At 52.8% G+C, this 11,367-nt stretch overlaps 1 protein-coding gene across 2 annotated transcripts; it reads left to right on the top strand.

The window, feature by feature from the left end:
* The first annotated feature begins 464 nt into the window (after positions 1 to 464).
* Positions 465 to 8,453, top strand: CUNH1orf158 (chromosome unknown C1orf158 homolog). Of its 2 annotated transcripts, XM_003793351.1 has the most exons (4): positions 465 to 575; positions 3,269 to 3,379; positions 6,527 to 6,704; positions 8,272 to 8,453. In XM_003793351.1, the coding sequence occupies exons 1-4, from the start codon at positions 465 to 467 to the stop codon at positions 8,451 to 8,453; spliced, it is 582 nt and encodes a 193-aa protein (XP_003793399.1). The 2 variants fall into 2 exon arrangements, with proteins under 2 accessions (XP_003793399.1, XP_023370902.1); XM_023515134.1 differs by lacking the exon at positions 3,269 to 3,379.
* The last annotated feature ends 2,914 nt before the right edge of the window (positions 8,454 to 11,367 follow it).

Below are 11,367 nucleotides of genomic sequence, written 5' to 3' on the forward strand. Positions count from 1 at the left end.
TCTTAGTATGCAATAAGCAAGATGGTGTCCATTAAACAGCAGCAAAATTCAACTCACCCCCACCGTAAAAAATGCAGCAAGGATGATGCTGGTCTTGGGTGACGACACATAAACCGGGTCCTCCTGGCGATCCTTTGTATGGTGGTGTTTGTTGCTTTGATTTGTTTTTGGAGGGTCAACTTTGCTTTTGTAGAATCAGCTGCTCCCTGAAGGAGTAGATTTTTACCCGGAGTCTGTCACCATGGAGATAGTCAACAGTAGAGAGTCCAGGATCACGGGCCTCTCTCTGGAGGCTGAAAGTGGACTCTCCGGCTGTTCGATTCCCTGAAATCATTGGGGTGTCATCCGCTACTAACTCAGGAGAGCAGCTGGGAAGACAAAAGGGCACCCCAAACTCAGCCACTTTCTAACTCCTCTCCCCCCAAACCATATCAAGTCAAAGAAACTTGGGGTAACTCCCTACCATGCTTTTGAAGGCAATAAATCCAGAATCACTCTCTACGCCAGGCTGGAAGATTGAGAGCAGTTACTCAACCAAAGTGCTCACTGGAAATTGGGTGGAAGAGAGGAGGAAGGTAAGGAGGGGAGGGCGGGTGGGCAGAGGCCTCCGTGGGAGGACTGACGGGAGAGGGCAGCAGATGGCTGTATCTTGAGAACGCCATTAGGGTCTTTGCGCACGGGGGAGTGACATTCAAGCAATCATCGCAGTCCCCATTATATCTTGAAAACACCATAGTGGGGGCGTCAATATAACTGTGCCTCTAGAAATAATCTCAGTGGAGTGTTTCTGGGCATCTGGATATTTCCTGTCTCTAGTGCGAAGAACATCCGCTGTCCTTGGCCTGGCCCTGCCCAGAATGTGGCACCTGTGGAGGCAGGAGGGACGCTTCCCGAATTCGTGTCCAGGGATATGCTGCTGCTCTCTGGCACTGCTTCCGCAATCTGTGCGTTTCAAGTTTTGCTTTCAGACACAACCAATAGGCTTTTGGTTTTCCACTGTGCTTTAAAGACTTTTGGAAAATTCTGTGCCCGGATGGGCTACTGGAAACTGAATATCTTTATTGGTGACCGACAAGACTGAGGCAGAGGAATCTAGACCTCTTCGTGTGTTCTTGGGAAACGGGCAAGGAAAAGAGGGTGAGGCAGAATGGAGGGGAATTGAAGGGAAGAGTGGTGACGTCTGAGCATCAGATAAGGCTGTTTTTATAGAAAACATTCGCCATCACCACACCTGTGGCCTGTGGTCCTGGCCTGTTTGGGGACCGTGTGAGCGAGGGAGAAGGCCTGGTTGAGCAACACCTTTGGGTGCCCGTGGGCGATGCAGTATTCAGGAATATCATGGGCTGGGCTCACCCCTAGAGGAGATTGTGTAAAGAGAGTGGAGCTGCAGTGAGCCGGCAAGGTGGTGGACTATGAAACCCAGGTCCTCATTCTCCGTAGAAACGTGAAACAACTGGCTAAAATGTCACAGGGGCTCCATAAAGCAGGCAAACGTCCACAGTCAAATGCCCAGTCAAGGAAAAGACACATTCGACATGATAGAAAATCCCGTGGTGTGGGCTCGGTGCCTGTGGCTCAAGCGGCTAAGGCGCCAGCCACGTACACCTAAGGTGGCGGGTTCGAATCCAACCTGGGCCCGCCAAACAACAATGACACTGCAACCAAAAAATAGCCAGGTGTTGTGGCAGGCGCCTGTGGTCCCAGGTACTTGGGAGGCGGAGGCAGGAGACTCACTTGAGCCCAGGAGTTGGAGGTTGCCGTGAGCTGTGATGCCAGAGCGCCCTACCCAGGGGGATAGCTTGAGGCTCTGTCTCAAAAAAATAAAAGAAAAGAAAAGAAAATCCCATGGTGTGGGCAGCACCTGTGGCTCAAAGGAGTAGGGCACTGGCCCCATATACTGGAGGTGGTGGGTTCAAACCCGGCCCTGGCCAAAAATGGCCAAAAAAGAAAAAGAAAATTCCGTGGTGTCTTCACTTGCCCTCTCCCCACCCTCCTCTGTGCCCCCTGAGCACAGACTACAGCACCAAGGGAAGTAGGGGCCCAGCTCCTATCCCTCCCTTAGATCCAGGGCGGAGCAGAGCCATATCCAAATTTGGCCGGGGCTGCCCGAGGGTTGGTGTCTGTTTCATTTACCTTGGAGCTCAGCTGGGTAAAAGTGGCACAGTTCACTGGGCCTGGTGGCTCATACCTGTAATCCTAGCCCTCTGGGAGGCCCAGGTGGGTGGATTGCCTGAGCTCAGGAGTCCCAGACCAGCCTGAACAAGAGCGAGACCCCGTCTCTAAACATAGTGGGCATCGTGGCTGGCACCTGTCGTCCCAGCTTCTTGGGAGGCTGAGGCAAGGGGATTATTTGAGCCCAAGAGTTGGAGGTTGCTGTGGGCTAGGACGACACGGCACTCTACCAAGGGCGACAAAGTGAGACTCTGTCTCAGAAAGAAAAAGAAGAGGCTTTTGACAAAATTCAACTCCTTTTCATAATAAAGATTTACAACAAACTAGGAAAGCAAGAAAAGTACTTTGGCACAATAAAGACCATATATGAAAAGCCCACAGCAAACAGTAACCGACGGGAGCCTGTGAGAGGCAGACACTAAGCCAGCAGCATCTCAAGTGTAGTTAGCCAAGTGCAGCCCCAGCCATTCCCCCATAGGTCTCTTTATTCAATCAAAAATCATAAATCATGGGCGGCACCTGTGGCTCAGTGAGTAGGGCGCTGGCCTCACATACCAAGGGTGGCGGGTTCAAACCCGGCCCCCGCTAAACTGCAACCAAAAAATAGCTGGGCGTTGTGGTGGGCACCTGTAGTCCCAGCTACTCAGGAGGCTGAGGCAAGGGAATTGCTTAAGCCCAAGAGTTTGATGTTGCTGTGAGCTGTGACGCCACAGCGCTCTACTGAAGGTGACATAGTGAGACTCTGTCTTGGAAAAAAAAAAAAAAGGAGAGAGTGGACTTGGGAAAAGTGAAAAACAAAGAAGAAAAAGAAGGGGAGAACACAGGTAGGAGTGGGGAGAAGAGAGAGAGAAGTGGAGGAAGGTAGCAGGTGGGGCTCATGAGAAGGGCCCTGTGGCCGATGGCAGCTCTCCCCAGGGTTGCTGTTGGGAGAGCTGCCAGCCCCGAGCACGCACCCTTCTTGTGTCCTGCAGGGAATCTTGGGGGCTGTGTTTACCCTTTCTGTGCCAATCTTCCTATGGCTCAGGAAGTTGGGGGGCCCAGCAGAAGTTTGAGAAGCAGCAGCTTGAGGTTCTCCTGGATATTCGGTCTTTTTCAGTTTGCTGGAGTCACTGAGATACCCCAGTCCATTTACAGAAGAGATTACATCCCCTTCCCAGGCTGCAGGCCGGACCAGGTGTCCAGGTGGTACGGGAAGAAGAAAATCGAGGTAAAAGGGAACAGTGGGGCGGCGCCTGTGGCTCAGTGAGTAGGGCACTGGCATCAGATATCAAAGGTGGGGGGTTCAAACCTGGCCCCAGCCAAAATGCTACAAAAAAAAAAAAAATAGCCGGGCGTTGTGGCAGGTGCCTGTAGTCCCAGCGACTTGGGAGGCTTAGGCAAGAGAATTGCCTAAGCCCAAGAGCTGGAGGTTGCTGTGAGCTGTGACACCACAGCACTCTATCTAGGGCGAAAAAGTGAGACTCTGTCTCTAAAAAAAAAAAAAGAAGAAAGAAAGAAAAAGGGAACGATGGACAACACACAGGACTCTCCCTCCCAAAGCTCAGGAGACACACTGGCCGGCTTCTAAGCCTGCTACCCTGTGGGGAAAACTGGTACTGTCGCTAATATCCTCCCAGCCCCAGGGCTGCGGAGACCCATAGTTACTTGTGTGAGTTGATGATCTGTTTAATCTCAAGCTGGTAACATTTCTCCCAATCTACATCCCAGCTCCTGGATCACACTGGTATTCACAGGTAAAGAAGGAGAGAAGTGGGCGGCGCCTGTGGCTCAGTGGGATGGGTGCCAGCCCCATATACAGAGGGTGTCGGGTTCAAACCCAGCCCCAGCCGAACTGCAAGAAAAAAATAGCCGGAGGGCGGTGCCCGTGGCTCAGAGGAGTAGAGCGCTGGCCCCATATGCCGGAGGTGGCAGATTCAAACTCAGCCCCAGCCAAAAACTGGAAAAAAAATAGCCTGGCTTTGTGGCGAGCACCTGTAGTCCCAGCTACTTGGGAGGCTGAGGCAGGAGATTTACCTAAGCTAGGAGTTGCAGGTTGCTGTGAGCTGTGATGACACAGCACTCTACCAAGGGTGACAAGGTGAGACTCTGTCTCAAAAAAACCCCCCAAAAAACAGAATATAGGCTACGAATGACAGAAGCAAAAATAAGAAGATGAATATTGAATGAAAGTAAATATAGAGAGGAATGATGTAAGGGACTCCCACGCCACAGCACAGGTAGTGGTGATGTTTGGACCACCGGGGTTTTGAGTCACTGGTGCACCAGCTCCCTATTCTTTTGTATGAAGAGCCCGGGGTCATTCTATCCATCAGGGACTTGTTTGTGCACGGCACTGTGGTCCAGGTGTTCAGAGCAGGGAGCCGGGCACTGCAATGCCTCCCCTACACCAAGGAGGGCATTCAAGATGTTGATTAAGTTAGTATGCCAGAGGCTCTGAGATCCTGGCCCTTCCAGAAACAACAGGGAGAGCCCTTTCCTCCATCAACCCTTGTGGGTACCCGCCAGCTGCGCTCCGGGGGAGGCCCAGCCTGCAGGTGCTCTCCTGCCAGGTGTACAGCTGTGTTCTGTCCCCACCCCACGCTGGGAGTTCCCTTGAGCTGCTTCTTTTGCTAGCCTGCTGCTCTCAGAAGCAATTTATGTCTGCACACCCCCTCCCCACCAGACCCTACACCCCAGCTTAAACTCTGGGCGGGAGCCGGCAGGCACAGAGCAAGATGGCTGATGTCTGTCCGAATTAGAGCATTTTCGAGCTTAAAGAGACCCAAGAGATCATTCAGCTGCTGATGGAGGCGGTGCATTCCTTTTCCAAGACTCCTGGCTAGTGGTGAGGGACCCAGCATGTCTCTGCTCTGCAGATCAGGGAAGGACCAAACGATCGAACATTTGTTTTTAAAGATTCTGTTCAAATGGCCTATGGTGTGCTGGGGCCCGGACTGACGCAGCCCTGCTTCCAGGCCGTTGCTTCGGCTCGGTCAGCAATTGCCTGTTTCATTCTGCGCTCCTCACTCCAGGATGGCTTCCTGGTCCATCTCTGCCTCCCACCTTACTCTTCCTTCTTAGGCAAAAACTACTCCCAAGCTCATATCCCAGACACCTCATTTCTCTAACTCTCATGCACCACGCCAATATTTCCCCTGCCTGAAATCCCCCCAGGGCCAAGACCTGGACAACTGGCGACTACCCCATAGCCCAGAGCCCACTGAATTGATTCCAGCTGTCCAGTCCCAGGCCTTCTCCAGTATGCCCGCCCTGCCTCGCCCATCTGTGCCCTCAGAAACCACAACAAAGGCTCTGGGGCCCTGCTCCTGCCCCCCACGTGTCCCAGCAGGGCACGGCATGCCCCCTCCTCCTGGGGACTGTAAGTAAGAAACTCTTCTTTCAAAGGCAGTGTCTCCATGTCCAGGACTTTCCCATGCCTAATTAGAGACACATCCCCAGTACACAATCGAGGTAACAAGGCTGCGTCCAAATCATGAGAAACAGCAAGAAACTCCTTCGTGGCCTCTCTCCTTTCCCTGACGTGATGCCTCCTCAGCCCTGGAAATACCCTCTGGGGTCCCTGGTGACGCAGATCTTGGGAACCCTGCTTAATGTGTGTGCCCACCCCCCTTGTCTCCCTCCGGCATTGTGATCTGACTTATTTATGGAACCACCACTTGAAATACTGGGTGCAGCCAGCTTCCCCAGACACGGCAGACGCAGACCTCCCTGCCTCCCGACAAGGGAACGAGTGCGGATGCAGCATTCTCCTCCCTTGTAAATCAGCGCGGTTCCCCAGGATTCCCTTCCAGGCCCAAGGGGATTTTCTTAGGAAAAGCACCGATTCAGGCAAACATCCCAGAGTAAGGAGTAAATAACTCCCCACCAAAGAGATCACACCCCCAGTTTCCAGCTGAGGGGGCTGTAAATCCTTCGCAGGAGAAGGCAATTTATGGAGCATTCTCCGGTTCTTCCCACGGTAGCTGATTGAAATATAAGTCGCACACACCAGGCTGGGGCACGCCGACCTTCACTTCCTTGGAAATAGGCTCTTCAATGGGCGAGACCTGAGACAGATCGGGGTGTAATTTCAGATCCCAAGAGCGCGCAGTGAGGTGGCTCTCACTCTTCTCATTCAGCGGGGTGTCTTGACTTTAATTTTAGTGTGGCACCATAGCTCATTCTAGGATGAATTGACTTGGCAGAATCTGGGAGCCAGTCATACAGAGAACTGAATGCAGCTGGCTCGAAAGCGGGCTGCATCCGGGTGGGACAAAGTGCCAGCCCAAGGAGGCCCCCCTCCACCCTCATGGCAGCAGCTCCTGACTTCCATCTGCAACCACTGGTAACGTACCCACTGTGTCTGTCCTCCCAGGGGCTTCCCTACAAACACCTGATCACCCACCACCAGGAGCCCTCGTACCGCCATCTGATCAGCACGTATGACGACCATTACAACCGGCATAACTACAACCCGGGCCTGCCTCCCCTCCGCACCTGGAGCAGGAACAAGTTGCTGTGGTTACCGGAAAAGGCCGACTTCCCCCTTCTTGGTATAATTCAGGGTTTTCCTGTGCATTGGTCTGTGAAGTGTCCACAAACATGCCTGCTTCATGCAGAGGGAGCCACAGCTGTGACCGGCTGCAGGAGAGCAGCAGGATGAAATTACAGGGGATGGTCCTGTTTCCCCTTCAGGACTGCCGCCTGCCTTCTCCCCTCGACACAGGTTAACCTTGGCCATGTAATTATGTCCTCACCTGTGCACTGTGGTGGCGTGTTTACCTGGAGCACAGGTGTCAGGGAGCAACCTTGCTGTACCCTCCTGTTCACTCCATAAGTAGCGACAGAGTATTTCCCAGGCCACATTCATGTCATAGCCCCTGGGGACACAGCAATGACAATCACTGTGGAATTTCTGCTCTTGGGAAGTTGACATCCCAGCAGAGAGACAGTTAAGACCCCATTAATGAATTACAGAACTAGAGAACTCGCAATTGAGTGAATAAGATAATTTCAGACAGGGAGACGTGCTACGGAAAGAGTAAGAGGCAGAAGGCGAGGCGGGGTGTTTGTGAGCCCCCTTTAGTTCACAAATCCCTCCTAGGACTGATATGGGATCCCTCTTGCTTGAAGGGATAGTTGAGCTGAGAAGGAGGGAGCCATGGAGGGATTGGGGGGAAGAGCAGTCCCAGGAAGAAGCAGGAATGGAGGAGAACCACATGGGGGCTTATTGGGGCCAACAAGGGGAGGGGTGGATTTTGTCCTTCCCCCAACTCCAAGACCTGGGAGGGAATTTTGCAGGAGAGTGTCTTGCTTTGAAATCAGAGTGTCTCTGATTTACATTTTGAGCCACCCTGATGCTAAGGAGGACACAAAGCCACGCCATCTCTTTGCAGTCCTACTTTTGATGCAAAGGGAAAAAGGTCAGAGGATGATCTGCTGGTTACCGCCTTATTTTTTTTGAGACAGAGTCTCACACAGTAGCCCTGGGTAGAGTGCCGTGGGGTTGTATAGATCACAGCAACCTCAAACTCTTGGGCTCAAGCAATCCTCTTGCCTCAGCCTCCCTGGTAGCTGGAGCAGCAGATGCCCTCTACAACGCCTAGCTAGTATTTTTTTCGATTTTTAGTAGAGATGAGGTCTCTATCTTGCTCAAACTGGTCTCAGATATCCTAGCTTAAGCAATTCACCCTCCTCGGCCTCCTAGAATACTAGGATTACGGACGCGAGCGAGCCACCACATCTGGCTTCACTGTGTTACTTTTGAGTGGGTCTCTCCTGGACATCACTCTCACAGACCACACTGCTTCTTTCCTACTGGGGAGGGACAATTACCCAGGATGTGGCGGTGCAGTACTCAGCCACACCGTGGGGCTGGCTTCTCCCAGACCTCTGTATTGGCGCCTGGTCTTTCTTGAGTGCTCAGGGAGCAGGCCCCGCCCTGAGATTCCTAGGGACTGCCCAGGCCACCCTGCTCTCCTGAGACCCATCTCTTTCTTTTGGTGCTTTGCCAGGCTTGGCCCCTGATAGAGCAGGTCCCCCACCACCCATTCCTGGGGCCAGTTGGGGTGAATCTGCTGCCCTCGGCCTTGTTCATCCCAACCCTGGTTTCTTCTGCAGCACCCCCTACAAATTACGGACTCTATGAGCAGCTGAAGCAGAGATGGCACGCATCCAGCACTAGCCCCCGGGAGAGCACTTACACTCTGTCCTACCCCAGACCACCGCTATGGGCCATGTCCCAGCGGGAGCATGCGATCCCGGTTCCTCCCCATCACCTGCACCCTGTCCCAAGCTTCTGAGAGCTGCCATCAGATCAGCAGCTCAGGCAGAACCAACTGGAGACCCACAGCATCACTGGACCTGCCAGACAGCCAGCAGCTGAAGATAAACTCATAAGACTGAACCCTCCCGCCAGCGGGGCCCCTAGCATCATGGTTTATAATCTATAGTACCCTCCTCTCCTCCAAACCCACGGCTTCCTGTCATTTTCATCCCACAATTAAAGCTCTCTGATGCTATCGCTGTGCCGTGTGTGTACAGAGGGCAGATTCTGACTTAAGAGACTATATGTTCCACACCTGCCCCCACCCCTGTTTTGAAGCAGGCCCAGAGCGGTAACGTGGCTCCCTCAAGTTCTTGTAACTTGGTAGGTACCTCCATGAGTGTCTGGTCCAATGGGAAAAATGGACCTAAGTATGAAGTCCATCTTGAAAATTCCACAGCGTGGCTGATTGTGGTTGTGAGGAGGGTGGCACTGCGGAGCTGGCAGCGAGGAAGGAGTCCAGCTTACTCCTTGGTGCCTGGGCAGGGGGAGGCGTGCACTGGCCCCGTGGGCTCAGAGGAGGGGAATTCACAGGGTACCATCTCCCTCTACCTCTACCAGGGGTGTCCAACCTAGGGCCCGCAGGCCCCGTGTGGATTATCTGAAGCCTGCTGTGCTTCTCTGTGGTGTCAGAGATCATGAAAATTATGCATAAATCTTTCTTTGACTCATCAGTTTCCATTAGTGTTTGTGTATTTGATGTGTGGTCCAAGACCACTCTTCTTCCAATGTGTGGCAGGAAAGAAAAAGAAAAGGTTGGACACCCCTGCAGGCCCTCCAGTCTTTTAATGAGTTTGGGCAGAACTGGTGAGTGGCTTGGGAATGAGGATGGCTCACCTGACAGAAGAACTCAGGCGCCGTCCTCACTCTGGACAGGAGTCCACGTGTGTGCACGCTTAGGCCTTATGCAAAACTGCCTCTTCAGGCTTGGGGCCCGTGGCACAGTGGTTATGGTGCCTGCCACATACACTGAGGCTGGCGGGTTTAAGCTTGGCCAGCTAAATAACAATGACAACTGCAATAAGAATATAACTGCCAGGCAGCGCCGGTGGCTCAAAGGAGTAGGGCACTGGCCCCATATGCCAGAGGTGGCGGGTTTAAACCCAGCCCCGGCCAAAACTCAAAAAAAAAAAAAAAAAAAAAAAATATAACCAGGTGTTGTGGTGGGCGCCTGTGGTCCCAGCTACTTGTGAGGCTGAGGCAAGAGAATCGCTTAAGCCCAAAAGCTTGAGGTTGCTGTGAGCTGTGACACTACAGCACTCCACTGAGGGTGACATAGTGAGACTCAAAAACAACAACAAAAACCCCCTGCTTCTTCCCAGAAATGGCAGTGGAAAGCCTTGGCCTTCCGTGCATGTGGCTCATGGGGGGGTGTGTGTGTGTTTAAACACTGCAGACAAATTACATGATTCTAAGTTTGGGAGCCTGTGTCATTCTTTTCCCAGGACACCTGCTGGCCTCTGGCCTCCTACGCCAGGGAGGCTGTAGCATCTAAACTCCAGTTCCTTCCTTATTCACCCAGGTGTCTTCCCTATTGACCGAAAGAGCCTGAAATAGACTAGGTGCTCAATAAACCTCTGTTGGGGCTCGGTGCCCGTAGCACAGTGGTGATGGTGCCGGCCATGTACACCGAGGCTGGAGGGTTCACACCCGGCCTGGGCCAGCTGAACAACAGTGACAACCGCAACAAAAAGATAGCCGCATGTTGTGGCAGGCACCTGTAGTCCCAGCTACTTGGGAGGCTGAGGCAAGAGAATCGCTTAAGTCCAAGAATTTGAGGTTGCTGTGAGCTGTGACGCCACGGCACTCCACTGAGGGTGACATAGCGAGACTCTTGTCTCAAAAATAAATAAATAAATAAAATAAATGTCTGCTGGATGAGTGAATGAACACACAGACGAATGCACGACTAGAGGAGGAACCAGGGGAAGGAAGACGGAGACAGCGGTGGAGTGGAGCAGCACTGGCCTTCCTCACACCCCTGACATCCATCCTGCAAACTTTTATTGATCCTGGCCCTGACCTCACTGGCCTGTGTCAGAGACGGGGAGGAACAGGGGACCTGGAGGGGGCCAGTGAGGGAGGTAGGGAGGGAGATAATGGGAGGTGTTCGAGGGTGTCCTGAGGGCTGAATGGGGGCGAGGAGACCTGACCAGGTCAGGGTACGGTCAGGCAGGGCTTCCCAGCGGAAGGGCCATTTAGGCTGAGGCCAGAGATCTGAGGGGGATTCACCAGCTGTGGGACAAATGGAGAAGGAGGAGGGGGATTCAGGCCACAGAAACAGTGTGGGAGAAGGCACTTGGCAGGCTAGTTAGAAGCCCGGAAAAATGATGTCTTAGTTTCCTATTTCCTGTAACAGAACTCAGCAGCGACAGGAACACAGGGAATCTGGTGGAGCCCACGGTCCACGCCTATCCACGCCTGGTCAGTGGCTCCACTTCACACCACACATCTTGGGAGGTGACCGGGAGCGTGATGGTGGCTGCACGTCTCAGAGCTGCAGTATTAGGCATTCAGAAGTCAACCTAAACCTTTGCAACCAGATTAACACATTGGGGTGCACAGCCCAGAGCCCGCGGCTTCAGTGCCCAGGGTGGAGGATTTTCCTAACTTTTGCAAAAGAAAATCAAGCCAGTGAGGGGCTGTTCCCTCATCCCTTCTTCAACTCAACCAGCAATTCCCAAATCTGAGCCCCTGAAGCTTTGCCTGGGGGGCTTGTTGGAGCACAGATGCTGGGCCACACCCCCTGAGTTTCTGGATCAGTAAGTCTGTGGTGGGGCTGAGAACCTCATTCAGCTTCTTTGGAATAACAGATTCTTTTTTTTTTTTTTTTTTTTTTGACTCTGAAGTAGTTAATGATACGAAGTTCCCTTTGGGTTTTTTTGGGAGAG

This window comes from Otolemur garnettii, unplaced genomic scaffold, assembly GCF_000181295.1.
Source record: "Otolemur garnettii isolate 467f Iridium unplaced genomic scaffold, OtoGar3 scaffold00067, whole genome shotgun sequence".
Taxonomy (NCBI): domain Eukaryota; kingdom Metazoa; phylum Chordata; class Mammalia; order Primates; family Galagidae; genus Otolemur; species Otolemur garnettii.

Bases quoted from the DNA above. Each gene is read 5' to 3' on its own strand.
- CUNH1orf158 (XM_003793351.1), top strand. From the start codon at position 465: ATGCTTTTGAAGGCAATAAATCCAGAATCACTCTCTACGCCAGGCTGG. The intron at 576-3,268 runs GTAAGGAGGGGA...GGTCTTTTTCAG, and splicing joins GGGTGGAAGAGAGGAGGAAG to TTTGCTGGAGTCACTGAGAT. The intron at 3,380-6,526 runs GTAAAAGGGAAC...CTGTCCTCCCAG, and splicing joins ACGGGAAGAAGAAAATCGAG to GGGCTTCCCTACAAACACCT.